The following is a 22,089-nucleotide window of genomic DNA, read 5'->3' on the forward strand; positions in this document are numbered from 1 at the left end:
TTTCTTAACGCTCGCATGTTAAAATTGCCCGTGTGTGTTCTCGTCGTTCCCGGGTAGATCCTAAGTTTCAATCACCTGTGGCACATACCCGCATACCAGCTGCACATACCAGCCCGTGGGTATGTGCCACTGTCTGGCGGGACGTGTTCGACGACGTACTTGACGGAATTGTGACTTTATTGAGGTCTTGAGCAGCGCGTCTTATTCGTCAAACCATCTCACCCTCCCATGCTAATTTTGGCTCACGCCAAGTTAAGAGGGTGACCACGAGAGCACCCAAACGTATGCGGCTAGATAGATAGATAGATACGCTCAAAGTCGCCGAAGTTCGCTAAGAAATGCTTCGCATTTAAAATAAAGAAAATGCCGGGCACTGCATTCTTAGTTGCACTATCACATTTTACGTGTGTTGTGTATGTTAAGACTGGCGCATGAGAAAAACAGGTGCCAAGTGATGATTCAGTGTCGCTCCGCTTCTGCCTTTTTGTTTTCTTTTTCAAAAAGCTTCATGAAATTCTACCACACACACACACACACACACACACACACACACACACACACACACACACACACACACACACACACACACACACACACACACACACACACACACACACACACACACACACACACACACACACACACACACACACGCACACACACACACACACACACACACACACACACACACACGCACACACACGCACACACACACACACACACACACAGAGAGAGAGAGAGAGAGAGAGAGAGAGAGAGAGAGAGAGAGAGAAAACAGGCCGGCTCGACAACAAACAAAATGTGTGGGATGTTTGCCAAAGAGTTGTTTACGTAGCCGCAAGGCAATAGCAATTGGAACCTCACGGCGAACCCCACAGCTCTGCGACACATGCGCCCTGATTAGATATGAACGCCTCCTACGAGTTCTGTTCCAAACACTTATGTTGCGCAAAAAGTAAAAAAAAAATCATCAATGCCAATTATATTCAATATGCAAATGTCGTTAAGCCTGTGAACGTGTCGATAATGAACGAATTATTTACTGTTAATTATTTGTTATGGTCTTTACATCGAACACGCATCGCTATTAACCTTGTTAATGATGCATTCCATAAGCAATTTGTGCCGCAAGTCGTATACATACCTGGCATACAGACAATACTGAAACAAGGAAGTCGGCTATGTGAGAAAAAGTGCGCGCGTGGTGCGAACACGAGCTGCATTAAGAAATTTAATCTTTTCTGTCGATTTCACATACTCTGTGATACAATAAAAAAAATGAGTTTACATTTCGGAATTGGAGGCCTTTAGCGCAACCACACTGACAAGAAAGATGACGGTTCGAAAACACGTCTATAATAAAGAGAACCCTTATAATAAGGAGACAAGGCTTTTGTGACTATGGAGAGCTAAAAGCAAATAATTTTCACAAAAGGCACTCCAAAAATGCGATGCAACTTAAGCAAGGAAGCCGTAAATAAGCAGCAATTTAATAATTATCCACTGGTGAATGTATTTAAATATAACGAAAATGTCACACCAGTACGAAGATGACTTGACAAAATCACTTTAATTGTTTTGTACAGCGAAGGTAAGTGCAACAATGAACGAAAGTACACACATATATATATATATATATATATATATTTCAACAATTAGTCCAGGGTATAATCTCCATTCAGTTGAATGAACGTTTTTCAGTGCATGATTGTCGTTAGTTGAATTCCCCCACGTATGGTTAACGCACAACTACTCGAAGTTATCGATCGACAAAGGCACTTGAATGACATACGCCTGGTTGGTGAACGTGATGATCCTTGAAATAACTATATTCGCTCGAAAAATCCAAATGAGCCACCAAAACACCTCAAGCGACTGCAAGTTTATACAAGTGGCTCGGCGAAAAAATAATCCCAAATCCCTCAGTAAAACTTGTTGTTGCACTAGTTGGTTATTCGTCATAGCGTAAGAATTTAGCGCAACCTTGACTCTCGCAAACACTCACACAAGCACTCACACATCCACCCTAGTAACAAACATGACATGCAGCGCTCACTATCAACTGTTTATTGCTTTTATATGACCTTCTTATATACGTACAGATGAATGCGCAGAGGCAATAATTAACAAAGCTGCGCAAGTGGAAAGCCAACAGCACGTGAGGTATATAGCACCGCCACACCATAAGGAACAGGTTAAAAAAAGGTGAACACGAAAAGCAGATAAACCAGCTAGAATCACTGTATCCCTGCCTCGAGAAAAGATATTTCCTGTTGACGTAACGTCAAAGACGACTCACTGACACATATATCCTTATTTTTCTTTATAAATTGTGCTTCGAGCAGCAGACGTGCAGATATATTTACCCCCGTATTCACAAACGCTCCTCGACTCGACTTTCACCCTTCACTTGACAGAGTTGAGCACGGCGCCGCCGCTCGACTGAAAATGGCGCTGCGCTACTCAAGAATCGCAGCAGATTATCGCTGATGTGCAGTGACTTGTCGTGACTAGAGACGGCGCTCACATCGGCTGTCTCAAGTGAAGGTGAAGCGTTGAGTGAAGGGACGTTCTAGAATACGGGGGTTAGGCTTCTTCCCAGAACCTTCGTATCAGTGAATCGTGGCAACCCACATGCGGCAATATGTGACACACGATGTGCGTATTTACGTTCGTTTTCCTTGACCAAATCTGCTTATTACAAGCGGAACTGGTAACTGTGTTTCGGCTCCACGGTCGCTTTCGTATTTCACAACAACCGCAGTGGCCTAAACACCGATGAAGTTTACAGCGACGTCGGCGCTCGAAGCCCAACAGAGCACATGTCACCCAGGTAAGTGTATATGAGATGTACGGCTTACATTTTGCATTTAGGTAATATAGTTAAATTGAGTCCTAGAATTGACGCGTTGCCTTTTTATCAAAACAGGCGTGTTTCAATTGCCAACGGTCGCTTGCTTCAGATTAGCTGGTAATATTTGAACGAGCGCTCAACCGCGGAATAGATGGCCTGATATGAGTTCACCATGCAGTGCCGTGACCTTCCGGCGTATGATGCGTTGAGAAATCATCTGATCACATCTCTTCCATTTGAGCTGTGTTCGTCACACTGGCTAACGGGACAGCTTAATGCTCTCCAATAATAGAGTACATGGTACTTTAAATCATCGAACTATTATTTTTACTTCTCGTAACATTTATTTTAGGTGATTTCAGCGCAAAGAAAAACGTAGACAACCAGCGTTTGTTTGGCTACCTCCTTTCTTTTTTGTCTGTTCTGTGAGCGCTGAAAATCGTCTCGCAACGAATTGATACCAATTCAGTCTTCATAACCTTTACGGCACATTAAGTACCGTTCACGAAGTAAAGACAGAGGAAGTCGCACTCACCGACGAAGGGATCACCGGCGTCCGTCGACCTGGGCCTATGTCCACGTGCAGGCATCACCGACGGTGTAGACCTCCTCGCGTAACCGTTGAGGCCGTTGTCTGAATGAAGGAGCGGGATGGCGTTGTCTTCCCGCGTTCCCGGCATCACTGACGGCGGACGGCTGCACACGGCGTGGAGGAACGTTTTCCCTGCGGGAAGTCAACGTCGGACGACTTTGCTGGAATCACTTCTTGACCGCGCGCGCCCACGGCGACATCATAGTGGCCGGCCTCGGCGGGTAAGGGGAGCAGCGCTCTGGAACCCTCACCGAATGCAGGGCTCCTTTCTCCGTGACAAGAATGCCGATGCTATCGCATTATACACATGCAAGTAATACTTGGTACTGGAAGGTGAAGAATAGGAGAGGAAAACAAATAAACACACACAAAGAGAGAGAATAATCAGGCCTTGCAAAGTCTATTGTACACGGTCGCCGACAATTTCCACCCGGCTGGATCAGCGGTATGCAGAATTCCGTCTTTTTCTTCGAGATGCGACGGTCGTTTTCAGTAGCAGCGAAGAACCTTCGAGTGAACTTCACATTACAAACATCGGGTGCAGGTGTACTGTCGGGTAGCGACGACAAATGTCGAATACGTGACGCGCACGGGCGCGCACGTCAATCATACAGTCAGCGCGAGCTGTCATTTGATCCTTTCTAGCTCGGTTGTTCCGATCGCACCTCACTCCCGTCTTGCGAAAGCTGTCTGGAACATTTTTTTTATCGCGTTCCAGCAACAAGTTGCCGTCGCATCGGCCGCTACATGTAGCGCTCGATAACGTAAGGGACATACGTCGTCTGCCGCGTTGTTCTTGTTGCAGCGTCAGCGTCGCGTCGGGTATCAACAGCTGCTACACACAGCTCCGTCGACGTGCGCGTTCCGGACACCGGACGCGAATAAAAGTGAGGAACTCGGCTGGAAGAGGAGACCGAACTGTAAACCCACCCTTCTCTCTTTACTCCTCTCCACAAGTCCTCCTCGTTCTCGAGGCCGTCTGAGTACACGTGCACCCGCTGATGTCGTTCCCGGTGCAGGCGTACTCGAGCCGTTCCACCGAACAGCCGCAGGTCGTTCGCTTCGCGCTCCGTTTTTTTGTTACTGCTGCGCTTCACGACCCAGCGAGCAGCGCGCAGTGCGGATGGGGAGCAACTGGCTGCGCTCTCGCCGACTCACGAAGCAAGCGAGGCGGTGCTAGGGCACGCGATCGCGCCGCCACCACGGGCAGTTTTCTCCTCGCCGTCGCCGCTTGGACCACGTTCAAGCCTCAACGTGCCAGACAGCCCCCGCTGCCCTTGGAGATGGTGCGAAAAGCAACGCCAAACAAACAGATAAAGGAAACAGGGTAAAAAAAAAAGAAAAAGAAAGGTGGACAAAGGCGATGAATTTTGAAGCTGCGAGGAACTGGATCCCGCAGGCTGTCACTCGTTCTTTTGTCCGTCGTGTCTGGTTGACCATGCCGAACAGGAAGAAGGAAAGTCTCAGGTGACCTGTTGCCGATGGCAACCGCCAGTGCATTGTTCTCAACTCATTCCGGGCGGGATTCCAACGCCTCATATACCATGTGCTAGCGTTGCTGTGCGTCCGCGGAGCCTACGGAAAAGACAGCTCGCGCCCTTTGACTGAGAAGAGGAGGAGCAAAAAAAAGTCCTATTAACAATAGAAGAAAGTAAAACAATAAATAAAAGCTGTCTTGATTGCGCATCGAAGCACATGCTTCCCGTCCTACAGCTTTTAATTTCTTCAGTTAAAGCTGTAGATGTCACGGGCTCTAATGCATGAGTCAATGCACCATTGCATCATCATCAGCCTATCTTATGCGCCCTGTAGGATGAAGGCCTCTTAGAATGGTGCCCAATCCCACCTGTTTTGCATGATCTGATTTCTTATTTTTACTGCGGCAGATTTCTTAACTTGGTCGATATCTTTAAAGCTGCGCTTTCAATCTTTTGGTGTCTGTTTACTCTCTAAATGACCATCGCTTATCTGTCCGTGTCATATGAGTCATGACGTGACCTTCTAAGAAACTTTATTGTTCTTATGATCTACTAAGTATCTGCTACCTCTGCTTGTTTTTTGATGTATCTGACACGCCTATCATTCTTCGTTCATTGACGCGCTGGGTGGTCCTCAGCATATTCTCGAGTTTCTCGGTTGTTATTCTCTTCATTTCTGCCTCATATGTCAACCATGAAAAGTAAATAGGCTGCACACTCTCAACCTTAGTGACAGTGGCAAGCTGCCTGTCATTAGCTAGGGATGTCTACCGTAAGCGCAAAATCTCATTCTGATTGTTAGGTTAATTTCCTTTGAATAAGATTCTTTATATTATTCTCCCATGTTTAGTATTTGGTTTAGACAGAAATATTTTTATACCTATCCAAAAGTCCGGTTGTGAATCTCGAGCTCTAACTTCGTCACCGGACTATCTAGCATTGTTTTTGTGCTCTACGTATTTATCTTCAGCCCTACTTTGATGCTTTGTAAGTCATCAAAACTTTTTTTTAAATTCATTGCTGCCATTGCTGAAGATAACGATCTCATCTGAAAATACCTACTATCTAAGATATTATCCTTTTAAACTTATTCCCTTTTCTTCCTGCTTAGTTTTAAATAAAAAAATTCGGTAAAAATAGCTCAAAGAATGTGCGACGCCGAGCGTAGGAACAAAAACGTCTGAGTGATTTATTCTCATGCGTCAACCATTTGTCTGGGCAAGAAAAAAAACAGCTGCATAATAATTGGACCCTTTTGGTTGCAAAACGCATCGCGAGAACACATTGCGCAGGCGGCATTTTATTAAAATACCACTTCGACGCTGCCGTTACAGCCGGGTATCAAATAATCTCGACACGGGAACGTCATAACCACTTAAGCCTCAACAAAAAATCACTGACGAGTATGCTCTGCTGAATGCGCGTAAGTTTCTCTAAGTAAGACTTGATAAACTTAGCTATACAAGACGCTGTCGAAAACGTAATTCGTGCGTTTTCCAGGTGTACTAAAAAACGCTATCATTCTTCGTAATAACATATAGCAGTAATGCAAATGCGAAAAACGAACTGACGTTAAAGAACCCCAGGTGGTCGAAATTTCCGGAGCCCTCCACTACGGCGTCTTTCATAATCATATGGTGGTTTTGGGACGTTAAACCCCACAAATCCAAGAACGAACTGCTGAACTAAACTGTATACCTGATGAATGTTCGGTGGTAGTAAGAGGCTGGTTATGGGTTATCTGCTTACGCCATGTTCAAAAAGCGTGGGTTAAATAATGCGTTTGCTGTAAATTACGTATATCTCTTTATAGTTATGCATATTTTAGGAAACGGCATGGAATCCGAGTTGCTGCTTCTAAATAAATGAAACAGGCTCTCATATAACGTTTGTTCAACCTATGAGAAATATTATATGGTTCACGCCCGTGCAAATTAAATTTAATTTTGTGAAAAAAATTGACTTTTGTTAAGAAATGGAAGTGCTGAAAAACATAGCTTCGCTGGAAATTTGGTTGTTGCATTCAGCAAAACAGCTAAGGTACGCATTAAAAAAATCATTCAAATAGCACTTCTTTGCTGTTTTGAACAAGTAACGTTTATTCCTTCTCTTGTGTGTATGTATGGGCTATATGAAGAGGAATTTCATTCATTATATCCTCATGTACCCTAGGCCACTGCTTTATTATACGTTAACTTGACGGGATGACAAAAGTTGGTACAACGTGGCAGCAGAAAGCACAGGACCGAGTTTACAGGCGGAACGTGGAAGAGGATATTGTACTGGAGTGGATCAGGTAGGCTGATGACGATGTCGATGATGTTAGCTGGTGTGGTCGTGTTCGCATCTGCAACTTTGGCTCCCAGATAGGAGTGAACTTTGCATTTTCTCACAGCTTGTCCTTGACCTGAGAGAACATAATTGAAAAAATCGCCCCTCACTCATTCCTCCTCTCATCGTCGTCAAAATAGGTAATCGATCGTTCACCTCGTCAGCGGGACTGTCAAAACGTCCCCGCAGAAACCTTGTGGAAATGAGCAGTGAAAGATAGTTCCCGTGAATTCTGGCCGCATCGCTTTCGTAATCTGGGCAAGGTGAGGAATTTACTGTCAAGTATTGTGTCCAGTGCTGTACATTGATAAAAAGAGAGCTTGAATTCACTTTGCACAGAGCGGAAGGATATGTCATCTCATAAATCATTTCAAATAGGTCATCTCATCAAGGGAATCACGGATGTTAATGTAATCATTGTCGGGGTTTAACGCCATTGAAATTCTATATTATAAAGAGAGATGCTGTTGTGAAGGTCTCCGAAGTCTAAGCACACGAGCACCTAAGTCTATAAGTATTCATGCCTCAAACATTTCTGCCTTCATGTCAAGTCTAACTACACGCACATGGTCTAAGTACACGGGCCTTTTGCCTCCATTGAAAATGTGGTCTCCGCGGCCAGGATTCGATATCGCAACCTGCGAGTCAGAATTCGAGCACCGTGAGCACTGGACAACTACGGCGGGACACTCTACGGATGTTACGAAGAATATGAACAGATTATATGCACATGTCAGAAAGTTTTACTGCAGAAGAAGTATCCAGTTTGCTACCATTCACTCCGGAAACAGTTGGGAGGTAAGGAGTAGATTAAGATGAACGTTTTTCACAAATCAACCTGTTATTGCAGTTATTAATGTGTTTGACGTCCGACGCAAAACACATGCTCGCAGGCATATGACATAGTTGGCAGCTCCGAATTATTTGACGTACATTAAAGGCTTCGCATATTCGGCATGCAAATATTTTTTTCCCATACCGCATCCATTAGGATGATAAAAATTGTTGCTGAAATGCAGGTAGCATCGTTCATAATATTATACACCTTATCACCATTGGAAATGAGAGCAACAAACAACTTTGTGTTTGATGTATAGGGGTTTTAACATGGTGGCTTCACGAATATAGGAATGGTTTGATAGACTTTATTTAAGTCCAAAGTATTAACCCATAGGTTGGGGCAGGCCGACCTTACTTAGAGGGAGTAAGGTTTACCCTAACCACCGTGTCGTTCACTATCTGTACGTATGGCGTGTGCTTGATCTGAGAAAAAAAAAGTGTACCGTGAAGGACTATCAGCCACCAATCTATTTCCTTGTCACAGTCTGTGAAAGCCACAGGACGCTGCTAAAGCATACGTCCCAGTGTAATTACGTCGCCCCGCCGCGGTGGTTATGGCTAAGGTACTCGGCTGCTGACCCGCAGGCCGCGGGATCTAATCCCGACTGCGGTGGCTGCATTTCCGATGTAGGTGGGAATGTTGTAGACCCGTGTGCTCTGATTTGGGCGGCCGTTAAAGAAACCCAGGTGGTCGAAATTTCCGGAGCCCTCCTCTACGGCGTCTCTCATAATTAAATGGTGTTTTTTTTTGGGGGGGGGGGGGGGAGTGATTCTAAGTGAAAAGAAGAGAAAAGTGAGCCCCGTAACTGTCTCGCAGGGGGAGGACACGTCAACAGTAGCTCACGAGGGACGGGGGTAGAGAAGGGATGAAAAGGATAGGATTAAAAGGTAAAGAGATAAGGGGAGAGGAAGGAGAGAGCGAGGCGCAGGGACAGCGAACGACGGAAGTAAGGAGAAGACAGGAAAGATGGACACGGTTGCAGGAGTCCGAGGACGGGGCACCACTTGCGAGAGCTCTTGTCGGCGTCAGGAGATGGCGTAGGGCAAGTCCAGTAGGTCAGAGCTACGCTGTCGTCGGTGATCGGCGTCAGGAGATGACGTAGGGTGAGCCCAGTCGGCCAGAGCTACGCTGACGTCGGAGATCGCGAGGGCACAACCGGTCGGCATGAAATCCAGCGAGCGAGTCGATTGTGGTTTTGGGACGTTAAACCCCACATATCAATCAATCAGTCTAATGATGTCATTACACAAATCATAGTTAATTTGTAATTGTTTTTCTGGAAACGCCTTTCTAATATAATAATGTTTGGATTCGGGTAAGTGCTTGTCTGTAAAAAAAAAAATGGGTAGTAAGATATTTTTCTAGGCAGACGCAAAGCGGAAACGTGTTTAGCAGGGGCGTTGGCAAATTATTTTTTTTCAGGGATGAAGGGGGCTCATTTGAACTTTAATTGATTTGATTGATTGATATGTGAGGTTTAACGTCCCAAAACCACCATTTGATTATGAGAGACGCCGTAGTGGAGGGCTCCGGAAATTTTGACCACCTGGGGTTCTTTAACGTGCACCCAAATCTGAGTACACGGGCCTACAACATTTCCGCCTCCATGGGAAATGCAGCCGCCACAGCCGGGATACGAACCATTTGAACTTTAAAAACTTTACGGTATGTTGATGCGGGTGCTTGTATGCGCGTTTGCATAAACTCATGCAAAATTGAAAAATTGCAAGGGAGGGTGGAGCTGAGCGGGCATGAGCCTCCTTTTTCTTCTGACCTACGGGAACTGTGTTCACAGCATTGCGCAGGTTATGTCAACACGGAAAAGCAGAGTTGATTCAAATTAAACTTAGACATCACGTTAGTCAACCCTAATCAATCAATCAATCAATCAAGCAATCAATCAATCAATCAATCAATCAATCAATCAATCAATCAATCAATCAATCAATCAATCAATCAATCAATCAATCAATCAATCAATCAATCAATAAAAACGCGTTGCAGCACGCAAGCTCTATGCAAAGAGTTAGAGTTAGTTTAATGTAGGTGTGCAGCATAATAGCATTAAAGAAACACACAAAAATAGAATAAATACAAGAATTAAAATAACAAGAAAACAGAAAAATAATCAGAAGCACTAAGAGTCCTACGTATCGTATAAAGATTGACTACAGTTAAAAGGCATAGCCAAGTGCGGAGAGTGTGGTCACAGGATGGATGTAGAGCGCTCAGATTGTTTTGTATGCATTTACATGAATTGGGACCATGGAATATGTTTATTAATAACTCTATAAACTAAATACAACTAAAGAAAGTAATAATGACTACTATAAACAGTTCAATTAACTTCTAATCTTTAAAAGTTATCAATAGCGCTGACTGCCCGTCTTTGATTATCAGCCTATAGATATGTGTTTCTCATATTTGCTGCTTTATCTTTGCTTTCCTACCGTTATTGCTCTTCCGCTTAACCTTCCTCTCTCTTTAGCATTTGTTTACTTCGTTTTCTTTCTCATTCTCCGTGGGATGGGGAGGTGGAAGACTGATACACTGAGCACAGACCTGTTAGCCGCAAGGCCGGTGTCCTGGTAGAATGGCGACACCTGCGTAGATCACGATAAGTTAGTCGCTGCGATCGGTGGTAACCTCAGTGCCACAGCCGAAGCATTTAATGCTTTGACTTTGCATGTGGCCTTGCGTATTAGCACAACCGTTGTTTTGATGTAGTGTGGTTTTAATATACTAGAAAAGGAAAACGAAAGTGGGTGGACGTTTCACAATATGCACTCGAAATTCTTTAAAGTAGTTTAATAACGCCATTTGAATCGCTTTTATTTTTCCATCACAAGTACGTACACTTGATAACCGCAAAATGAACCCATAGCAGAAGACACGAGCGTGTCTATAAAATCACAATTTTTTCAGCTAGATGATACTAGTGATTTACCACATAGAATATAGGTACCTAAGCTATTTCAGCGTCTAGCGCAAAACACAAGACAAGGACGGAGCGACAACCAACCAATGCAGACCCTTTGTTGTGCGATACAAGCGCTGAAATAGAACACCAACACGCCCAAACTTATGTAATTTCAAGGTATCTGCTGCCAATTGAATTACTCAGGAACATTTTCAGTCAGTTAAACCCAGACACTCCTAAAATGTTCATCACAATGAATTGCGTCTCATGTATCACATATATAAAATCCACTTTCACACTCTCAGTAGACACCTATATGAATAACGTGCTTCTCTCTGTCTTCAGGTCGGTCTCGGAGCAACCATCCTTATAAACAAGAAACCTTATTTTGCGGAAGCAATCATTTGGGAAAGAATGACCAGAGGGACAATCATTCGCCCGTTTCCTTGTTTTCTTCCGGGGTATTTGACCTAATCTGAATATACGTACGTGCGTGCACTCTAGCAATGCAGCGTAACGTGATAAACGCCCACTGATAACAGCGCAACAAAGGACAAGGCATAAGAAGAACACAGACGAGCGCTGAAGTTTATTTCCGAAATGAAGCAGAAAAAAAAGAAAAAAAAAACGCACGTGGGTAAAACATCACAAACCAATATTAGCAAAAAAACCAAAAAGAGGAATCACCCTCAGTCATTCACGGCGGTCATGCACGCCGGACAAATCATGCGCTTTTTTTCCGTCAAAGCAATGAGCGGGACGCTCACGCCGTTATTCCCAAGTCTACCAATTTCTGCTGCCTGAATTATCTCGTGTTGATAATGCTAGTATTGGTTTGTAATCTTTTGTTCACGTGTCTTTTTTTTTACTTTATGTTCTGCACCTATGGTGTTGAAGCGTGATATCCTAACTACTATGGTTAGGCGAATGCCTCATAAGGTGGAATAGAGCCACCTTGAGAAGACGTTTGATGCGTTTTTTACAGCGCTGGAAGATTTAGCCTAGTAGTTTCTTGGTGAAAGTCAGTGCGTTTGCTCAACGTCGAGTCGTCATTATTCGCGTTGAGAACAATAACCAACACCAGTGAATTTCTGCCGTAATGTTTTTTTGTTAATTTATGTTATGGTTAACCTCCCGGTCTCTTCCTTTTAATTATTTCTCTTTATGTACTCCTTCCTTTCAGAAACTTTGGACAGAGATGATGTCTTACCGTGAGCCTTCGCGCCGCGTGGTCATTTTGGGAGAGTGAACGCTCGATTCCGCGCCGGCCGCGTTTTCTCGCTGGCGAGGTCCCGAGCCGAGGTGCGTTACGCTGTGACAGGAGTTGGGCCGTGGCTTTCATGCTCACCACGGTCGACACATTGCAACACGGAGCAGCGCGGCGCATTCTCAAGTGAGGTCCAAGGTTGACACGGGCGCGCACGCGGCCGGCTGCATCGTGTACGGGTTTCTGGGACAAGCGGGCCGCCTCCGAAAGCGGTTTGACGCGGTCGGGGTGTTGCGCTAGCCGCGTCATGCGTCTGTCGTGTTCTTGTTGTTCCGCACAGGGCGTTCAATTTTCGGACAAAGGAAGAGAGAGAGAGAGGCAAAGAATGAGATAGAGAGAGCTGACAACCCTTACTAAGGACGGTCAGCTACGCAGTATCTGCCTAGATGGCAATATGGAGAGAGAGAGAGAGAGAGAGAGAGAGAGAGAGAGAGAGAGAGAGAGAGAGTGAAAAGCGGCCATAGTGAGTGTACGAAAATGGTCATTCGACAATTTCATAAAACCTAAAATGTAGTTGGTATAATTAGAAGCTGGCTCCGCACACACTACTCTTACCTAAAACATACAATTTCACTTCGTACAATGTGCCATTCTTTTTTTGTCACTCAGCTCTTTACTTTTACATCGAACACCAAACCACCAGTGTCTTGACGATATCTTGGTTTGGGCGAGTTTGTCTATCATGAGACAAATTTTGAAAAGCGTGAAAAAAAGAAAAATCGAAGACGAAACATACGTGAAGCGCCAGTCCTGCTGTATGTGTTTCGTCTTCGTTTTTTGGGGCTTTTAAAATTGACTTTTGTCTTGACGACTTCCCCTTAATAAATAATGATAGTTATTAGATACTATAGTTCCTAAATAAAAAATTCAAGTAATAATGAACAGAATTGGACCATTGTTTGTAATCATAGACTGGTGAAATACTGCTGACTGACAGAATTCATATAGCAGCGCCATGAGCAGGAATGAGAGAGAGAGAGAGAGAACTCTGTTGACGAGGGCCTATTTACTGACGGTGGGATTTTAAGAAACTTGTTGCCTAGACCACCCGCCGATCAGTTGGCGCTGGTCTACCAAGTCGATCTTGGAGATAGAAGCCTCCCACACTTCAGTGACGAGGTTTTGGTCTGCATCTGTATTGGCTGTTTGTTTCGGTGGGATGCTTGCTTTGCTCTGTCGTATACTGTGTGCGAAAGTGTCTGCCGCATTGCAGTGTGGGCAGATGTAGCCACATGACGTTGTTTTCAAATGTTGCAACAAAATTACGTGAGTGAGCGTATTCCTTGAAAGTGGCCTGCAGTCCGTGCCTTGGTCTATCGTTAGTTTGGGTTCTGGAGGTTCCATCTGGTATGTAGTGTTCCAGCAGTGCATGATAATTTAAGGGTATTTATTCGGTTTCTTCTGCTGGTGTTGTGAGAACCCCCATAAGATCTCAGACCAGGGGCATTGGCGGAATTTGTTTTCCGAGGGGGTGGGGGGAGGAGGGGCACTTTCATGATCTTTAGTGGGGGCTTCTAAGGTAATGGTAATTTTGAACCCTGTATGCCACGGGGGGAAAAGTCCACGCATCCCCACAAAGTGAACCATGACGTGTGGGCGAGCTCTAGCTGGGTATCGTATGGGTGAGTAACCGTACGTTACCCGAGCGGTTCACATATAATGCAAATTTAGTTAAATAAGATGACATAACATGACATAAAGTGACCTAAATTGACATAAGGTGACGAAGAATCGAAGACAAAGGTAGGTCCCAAGATCATAGTATGTACGTTGAAGTCGCCGGCTAGTATCAAGGGCTCGTGCTTGTTCGTGTTTTATACTGTTCTGTCACAGTTATGATTGATATTAGTTTATTGTTAAACCTTTCTTTGTGTCTCACATATGTTTCAACTATACCGTAGCTTACCCGAGCGTCGCACATATAATGTGAATTGTGCGACATAAAATTACATAAAGTGATATAAGAGACATAAAGTGACATAAAGAGTGGATGACAAAACTAGGTCCCATGGCACGCGGGCCCTGTGTGCCACTCCTGGCTACGTTACTATTTTAGACTCCTTGGCTCAGACTCATTCACGGGCCATACCGTACGCCGTTTCGATTTCATCTAGAACCTCATAACCCTCCAAGTTGGAAGTCTAGGCGGGAGGATTGCCGTTACGTTTATATATACCTATATCGCTCTCGGGGAGAACCTGCCTTTCAGGTTGTTGCGTGCCACTGTTTTAGTCTATGACAGCCACCGTTGAATTCTCACTTGTTTGGGAGGCGAGTGCTGAACAGCCTCATAAGCTGTGTGCGCACGTAGTCGCCGACGCCGGTGCAGTCCCCTTGTAATCTGTTTCGATAATGGCGAAGACATTGCGCCCCGGGTAGTCAGACGAGAAGTACAGTGGTTGTTCCTGATGGCGTTTACGCCATGGGTGAGCAGTCTTTATTTATCATGTTCGGAAATGAATGTTGCGAAGATCCGCTGAACTTGCAGAAATACGCGACAGTGACGATAACAAGGGGTCCATCTTCTTTTCTTTTTTACCTGATTCTTCTAGGCTGTTCTGATAGCATTGCTCGCACGACATCGGTTGTCGAGTTCATTCTAGAGCTAACTCGAGCCTCATCGATAAAGTTGCAATTCGTGATCACTGGTTTATATACATAAAAAGAAAACGTTTTGCTGACGATCAGATTACACGACGAGCATCGACCACAATCGTTGCTATCGCTGCACTGTAAGCGCAATTATAGCGCTCCCTTGCAATGTTTTCAATTGTGTCTAACCCACAATACGATAGCTTCTAATATATGTGAAAAGCATTGTGATCAGCAATATGACCATCAGCGGGATACACGCTTTCTGAACACGTGATCGCATAGGTAAGGCGGCTGGTTAGTATGCATCTTTAAGCAAACTGCTTTGCAGACGACATCGTTTAAGAATTTTAATTACTTCTTGCCTACAGTAGGCGCTAACACGTCCATGCATGATCGCTCACTCGATATCAATAATAAAAAAAAACATGCGTGTACAGTGAGTGTGTTTCATTTTCTGAGAACAAGTTCGCCAAACAAAGAATTTCACCACGTGACAATATTGCTGTACGCACACTGTTGTGCAGCATAGGTGAGCGGATGGAACGGTGGGAAATTAGTGAATAGCCGTAGCAGATAATTACATCTCACCCTTTCTGGCTCACTTGAAGTTCACCGGCGCAAGTCTTCGACCATACGCATTGCGCTGAAGACTGCTATCGTCCACGCAGAGCAACTTTAGCCAGGTGTAGCTTAAAATTACCCATGCATGCCTTTTAACTGTTTACTGTTTCAGCATCGCTCACATTTCTAGGGCTGTACCAGCACCAAAAAAGAATATGCTCAAGGCTACTCCGCTCGTAAGATAAGGCGCAGTCATATTCCAGTTCAACAGCATTTTTTTTTTGCGCTGTTTGTCAGTGTCAAATGCATTTTCTGACTAATGCGCAGTTTTCCCTACAGTTGCACTACGCTGACATTCACTGGTGGCTGAATCTAGTGAGAGATAAGCAATCAGTTCTACCAAAAATTTCCATAATTCCTTGCCAAGGACGCCATCAGGGCATGTGGATGGCATAAGCATTGCCAAAGACAAGTTCGCTACGAGCTAGCGAAGTCCACGCTTAGCACGAAGAAAAGTGTCAAGATCGTTTCTCTTCCCAAGGTTTCAATGACCCAACTTGATGAGTGCCGTTGGATTTGCTTTGACGGGTGCGAAGCTATATAACTCAGTTTCACTGAGTTTCACTGAGTTTCACTGAGTTTCACTGAGTTTCACTGAGTTTCACAGAGCACGAAACTCGTGATGCATGTCTACTGCGAGGTTGTTTGCAGGAGCCACTTTTTGTTTCGATTGTGGGAGAACGTAAAACGTCACATATGAGTAGCTGACAACGTTGCCGGACAAGTTTTCCTCCTGCAATTTTTCGCTGTTATTTTATTTGTGTGAGTGTGTGTGTGAATTACGTGCACTTTCAAAGGAAGCTTGTTGCAGCCCTCTCTCTTCCTATATATATATATATATATATATATATATATATATATATATATATATAGGAAGAGAAAGAGAGAGAGAGAGAGAGAGAAGAGACACTACTTATAGGTTGTCTTACCTTTATTTCCGACGGTTTCGACCGGTGGACCGATCTTCGTCAGGGTTTGTGAATAAGTCTGTGAATTTAACTTATTCACAAACCATGACGTAAACTTGTCCACTGGTACAAACCGTTGGAAATAGAATTAAGACAACCGCTAAGTAGTGTCTCCTCTTTTCCTAAGTAGGTTTGGCCCTTTGGAAAAACACGAATATATATATATATATATATATATATATATATATATATATATATATATATATATATATATATATATATATATATATACAGCCGAGATGCCCGGATAGAAAGGAGGTAAGCGTAGATTGTGCGATAAGAAAAAGCAATGGCTTGGGCAGTAAATGTGCCATGAATTGGACGACTTTTCGATTCTCAAAGAGGGATAAGAAGAAAAGAACTGCTTCTTGCGCTCGGACAACTGCTTGCATATTTTTATATTTCTGATAACTCTCTATTAGAGCAAATCTTCACGGCTCGTATATTTCGCCCACCTGCTTTTCTCGATTCGTTTATCTTTTTTAACACTAGAGTGTTCTATGCTGGGCTCCACGTGACGCCAATGGATGACGAAGATATATGTGATTGGTGCAAGCATAATAATCATGAGATGCGTGTCATGTGACAACATGACTACATGCCACAGTCAAAGTGCCAATACACTTCGACGTGACGCGGTGTGCGCGCTCGCCGCCGTTCATTTCATCGCGTCACGCCGGCGTCGCCACGCCAGGTGCCGGTCCTGCCTTATACTCGCAGGCGCGCGCCGCGCTAGATTGCTTTGACGCATGAGCGTTTCAGCGCATCCGGCGTCCCTCCATCACAAAAAGAGGGATACGCAGTGTTGTCTGGGTAAAACATCAGCCCAAAATGCAGCATGTCGCATTTCACACCGGTTGCCGTCGGGCCGCGCCGATGGACGCTGGTCGCGCCTGCCGTCAGACTCTAGAGTGCTCGCGTTTTGCTAACGTAGCGGCGCTGAGCCAAGCGTGCGCGCGCGTCAACGCTACATTGGAGTGTATTGACCCTTCATGATGCGCTCGCGGCCGTTTTTCTAGCTCCACGTGTGCCAAGTTTGGTGTTACGGGACATCAATAGATGACGAAATATATGACTGGTGCAAACATGATAATCCTGACACGCGTCTTATGTAAGAACATGACAACATACCACGCTCATAGCATGCTCGAGGCCGTTTCGCTAGCTCCACATATACTAAATTTGGTATCACGTGATGTGAATAGATGACAAAGGTAAACGATACATTCAAACATGATAACCATGACACGCAAGTCATGTACGGCATCATTTACCTCGACCTGGTAAATTTGGGCTGATATTAAAGTGACATATCTACATTTCTCATTCGTGCTTCGCATATCATCGATTACCACTGTACGTGGGATCTGCCAATTGTCTTTTTACAAAGTCAATGACTGGTGTCCGTATTTTCGATGGAGGCGAAAATTACTTAATCATGCCCGTGTACTTACATTTAGGAGCATGTTTAACAACCTCAGGTGATGGAAAATTTTGTTGCCCTCAACTAGGGCGTCCCTCGCCTTATTACGATTTTATAATAATAATAATAATAATAATAATAGTAATAATAATAATAATAATAATAATAATAATAATAATAATAGTGCGGTGGTTTTAAGTACCAAAACCACGATATCATTATGAGAGACGCCGTAGTCAAGGGTTCCTGAAATTTCGACTATCTTGTGTTTTTTCCCGTGAACTGACATCGCACGGTACACGGACCTCTACAATTTAAGCTCCATCCCAATGCTACCACCACAGATGAAATCGAAGCCGTGACCTGCAGGCCAGCGGCGGTGCACCCCGTGGCCACGTTCCACCGAGGCGAACGTATCGTGACTTTGGGACATTAAACCCTTACAATTGTTAATATTAAAATTAGTGATAGTAGACACTGGGCGTAGAGCACTTTGTATCCCCTCAGATTAAACCAATAAATGAAAATGGATCGATCAAATTATAAGTTTGAGTGAAGGCTTACCTATTCTCCTGCACTGGCTGTTAAAAAGATCCCATTTGCTTGCATTCAGTGGAAGCAGCCGGGGCGAAAAACGTCTCGCCCAGATTTCTGTGCTTATCGGCGAAGCGCTTGACCCCTAGCGCATTGAGAGATATAATATTCAGCCATTTTTAATCGCTCGATTACCGTCGGTTCGTGTGCGGCAGATGTCGGTCAGAACAGCTGACAGAGACCAGTCGCCGAACAGATAAAGCGTGCACTTTTACAGCGGAAGCTGTTATGAGATCACAACTCGGGTCGCGCGTGGAGCCGTATATAGTTGTCGGCCGCCGCCATTGTTCGTAACCACTGTCACACGAAAAAGAGAACTATAGTACCAAGGGCACTGTGAGACTCGAACCCGGGTCCACTTCGTACTAGCACAGTGTTTTATCACTGAGCCACGCCGGTGCTTGAGTTGGCAAACTTGCCTTAGGCAGACTTGATATATATATATATATATATATATGAAAAATGGCGTTGTGAAATAGCAGCGTACTTCTGAGACAGGCCTAGAACGCTTCCACCTAACCACACAGTCCAGGTGCCGCTCCACTACTCTTCTTCTTCTTCCGCGCCCCGTAGGCTTGCGCATCTTCGTTTCATTTCCCCCGGCGGCAGACGAAGCTCGCCGAGCGAGTTAACCAGGCCTATGATGGTACTGCTTGAGGTGGGCTACGTGAACAATTTGCGTAGTGCGCGAACGCCGGTTATTGGCTGTGACTCGGGCGACAACGTAATTCACGTCACTGAGACGAGTGACTATCACGAATGGGCCGGAATAGTTTGCTAGAAACTTCCGGTACAATCCTTTTTTACGGACAGGAGTCCACAGCCACACGTAGTCACCAGGAGAAAACTCTACGGGGATATGCTTGGCATCGTAGCGACTCTTGCTGTGTTCTTGCGAAGACAGTGTTCGAAGGCGTGCTAGTTGACGTGCTTCTTCAGCGCGATACAACGTCTGAGCGATGGACAGATGTTCCTGATGCGAGAAAGGTAATAGAGTGTCCAGAAAACTCTGTGGATTTCGTGCGTAAAGCAGAAAGAAGGGCGAATGTCCAGTAACTTCATGCTTGGCGGTGTTATAGCGTAAGTAACAAACGGTAAGACGGCGTCCCAGTTCCTGTGGTCAGCATCAACGTATATCGATAGCATATTCGTGAGAGTTCGATTTGTTCTCTCAGTGAGACCGTTAGTTTGCGGATGGTAAGGGGTGGAGTGGCGATAAGAGGAGCCACAGAGGCGCAAAATTTCTTCAACCACATCGGCCATAAATTGTCGTCCACGGTCACTGATGACAACCCGTGGAGCACCGTGACGCAGTATGACCCGTTGTAACAGAAAAGAAGAAACAGCGGCTGCTGTGGCCGATGTCAGTGCGTCCGTTTCCGTATAACGCGTTAAGTAATCCACGCACACTATAACCTATCGGTGGCCCGATGGGGTCTTAGGAAGGGGTCCGAGCAAATCGATGCCGACTTTTTCAAAAGGGGATGTCGGTGGAGGGATGGGCTGCAAATAACCTGCCGGGGCAGTGGTGGATCGCTTGTAGCGCTGACATATAGCGCAGCTGGTTACGTACTGTTTTGTAGTCTTCCACATTTTCGGCCAGTAGAACCTCTCACGTAGTCGATGTAGCGTACGTGTGAAGCCGAGATGACCAGATGTTATGTCATCGTGCGCAGAACGAAGGACGACCTGGCGCAGGCTTTCCGGCACCACTAGAAGCAAGGGGAGGCCATCGGCTGAATAGTTTCTTTTATACAGCAAGCCATTTGAAATTTTAAAGTGCTTGTCGACGGAGTTATGTGCAGCTTCGAGCAAGGGTTTCAGGGTAGGGTCGCGCTGCTGCTCACGTTTGAAGCTGCTGGTATCTGTGAAGTCGGACTAGACAGAAACTAAATAGTCATCAATGTCATTGTCGTCAGCATTGGTGTGTACTGAAGGAAGGCGGGATAAGCAGTCGGCATCTGTGTGACACCGTCCGCTCTTATAGGTAACAGAAAAGCTGTACTCTTGGAGGCGCAACGCCCAACGAGCCAGCCGGCCAGACGGGTCACGAAGTCCCACAAGCCAGCATAGTGAGTGGTGATCGGTCACTATTGTGAACTCGCGGCCATGTAGATACGGTCGGAACTTCTGAATGGCGAAGACGACTGCTAAGCACTCGAGCTCGGTGACGGTGTAGTTCGTCTTTGCTCGGGTCAGTGTCCGACTGGCATATGCTACGACATGCTGGCGGCTGTTGCAGAGTTGGACCAGCACAGCACCAATACCTAGCCCACTAGCATCAGTATGAATTTCAGTCAAAGCATCAGGATCAAAATGCTTTAGGATGGGTCCTGAAGTCAATAAAAACTTTAGCTGTTGAAATGCAGCCTCACATTTATCATCCCACAAGTACGGTGTGTCTTTATGAAGAAGGGACGTCAGTGGTGAGGCAAGCTGTGCGAAGTTCTTAATAAATCGGCGGAAATATGAGCACAGACCCAGAAAACTTCGCAGGTCCTTCACTGTTCGTGGTGGTTCAAAGTTGCGAACCACTGCGGTCTTTTGTGGGTCTAGTCGCACGCCTTCTTTATCCACGAGAAAGCCTAATACGAGGGCTTGACGTTCTCCAAAATGACACTTCTTAGAGTTTAAAACAAGGCCAGCTTCGCGTAAGCATTCAAACATAAGCGACAAGCGGTGGTTATGCTCTTGAAAAGTCTTGCCGTAAATAATCACGTCATCTAAATAGCACATGCAAATTTCCCATTTTAGTCCACGAAGTACTGTATCCATAAATCTCTCGAATGTCGCTGGAGCATTGCACAAACCAAAGGGCATAACGTTGAACTCAAAGAGACCGTCTGGTGTTACGAAGGCCGTCTTCTCTTTATCTGCGGGATGCATAGGAATTTGCCAATACCCAGAACGCAAGTCAACAGAAGAAAAATAGGAGGCAGAATGCAGGCAGTCCACGGCGTCATCTATACGTGGCAAAGGGTAGACATCTTTTTTTGTAATGACATTTAGGCGATGATAGTCTACGCAGAATCTCCATGAATTATATTTTTCCTCACTAGAATGACAGGAGCTGCACATGGACTAAACGATTCTTGTATGACGCCCTTCTTTAGCATGTCTTCAACTTGCTCAGCGATGACTTTCCTTTCAGAAGGCGATACGCGATAGGGTTCTGGCGTATTGGTGGTGCTTGGCCTGTATAGATGCGGTGTTGAGTACGTGAAGACGGTGGCGTAACGGTAGACGTCTCGTCTTGGGCAAAGTCAAAGACTGAGGCGTAGCGTGCGATCACCTCCTGCATCAGCGAACGTTCAGTTGATGGAAGTGACTTGTTAATCATACGGTCAATGCTGGCAGAATAGTCGGGGTACGAGTTGGCGTGGGGTTTCTTTACATCCACCGACAGTTGGATTGACCGTATGGTAAGAGTACTTTGCTTTTGAAAGCTTGCCAATTTATGTCCTGCAGGCAGATATATGGGCTGCGCGGAAACGTTCACAGTCCACAAATCGGCACAACCATCGACGGTGAGCACGAGGCAACGAGGCACAATAACGTTTTTCTTAAGTGTGTTACTGAAGTTCGGCTCGGCTAAACCGTAGTAA

At 45.1% G+C, this 22,089-nt stretch overlaps 2 protein-coding genes across 4 annotated transcripts in view; one reads left to right on the forward strand and one right to left on the reverse strand.

Moving 5' to 3' along the window:
- The window catches only part of LOC119171945 (ATP-binding cassette sub-family G member 4-like), a 54,956-nt gene extending 44,262 nt beyond the window's left edge, over positions 1 to 10,694 (reverse strand). Inside the window, exons 1-2 of one of the 3 annotated variants that reach the window (XM_037422854.2) lie at positions 10,659 to 10,694; positions 3,390 to 3,578 (exon numbers count right to left, since the gene is read on the reverse strand). In XM_037422854.2, coding sequence (XP_037278751.2) covers positions 3,390 to 3,534 — 145 coding nt within the window. In that variant the 5' untranslated portion in view covers positions 3,535 to 3,578; positions 10,659 to 10,694. Of the gene's footprint in view, positions 1 to 3,389; positions 3,579 to 4,223; positions 4,332 to 4,376; positions 4,536 to 10,658 lie in introns of those variants that run through there. The other 2 variants (XM_075892687.1, XM_075892686.1) reach the window with 2 other exon arrangements.
- The window catches only part of LOC119172639 (ATP-binding cassette sub-family G member 4), a 68,006-nt gene continuing 48,464 nt past the window's right edge, over positions 2,548 to 22,089 (forward strand). Inside the window, exon 1 of the mRNA XM_075892688.1 lies at positions 2,548 to 2,833. Coding sequence (XP_075748803.1) covers positions 2,779 to 2,833 — 55 coding nt within the window. The 5' untranslated portion in view covers positions 2,548 to 2,778. The remainder of the gene's footprint in view (positions 2,834 to 22,089) is intronic.

The sequence above is a fragment of the Rhipicephalus microplus genome, chromosome 4 (assembly GCF_043290135.1).
Source record: "Rhipicephalus microplus isolate Deutch F79 chromosome 4, USDA_Rmic, whole genome shotgun sequence".
Classification (NCBI taxonomy): domain Eukaryota; kingdom Metazoa; phylum Arthropoda; class Arachnida; order Ixodida; family Ixodidae; genus Rhipicephalus; species Rhipicephalus microplus.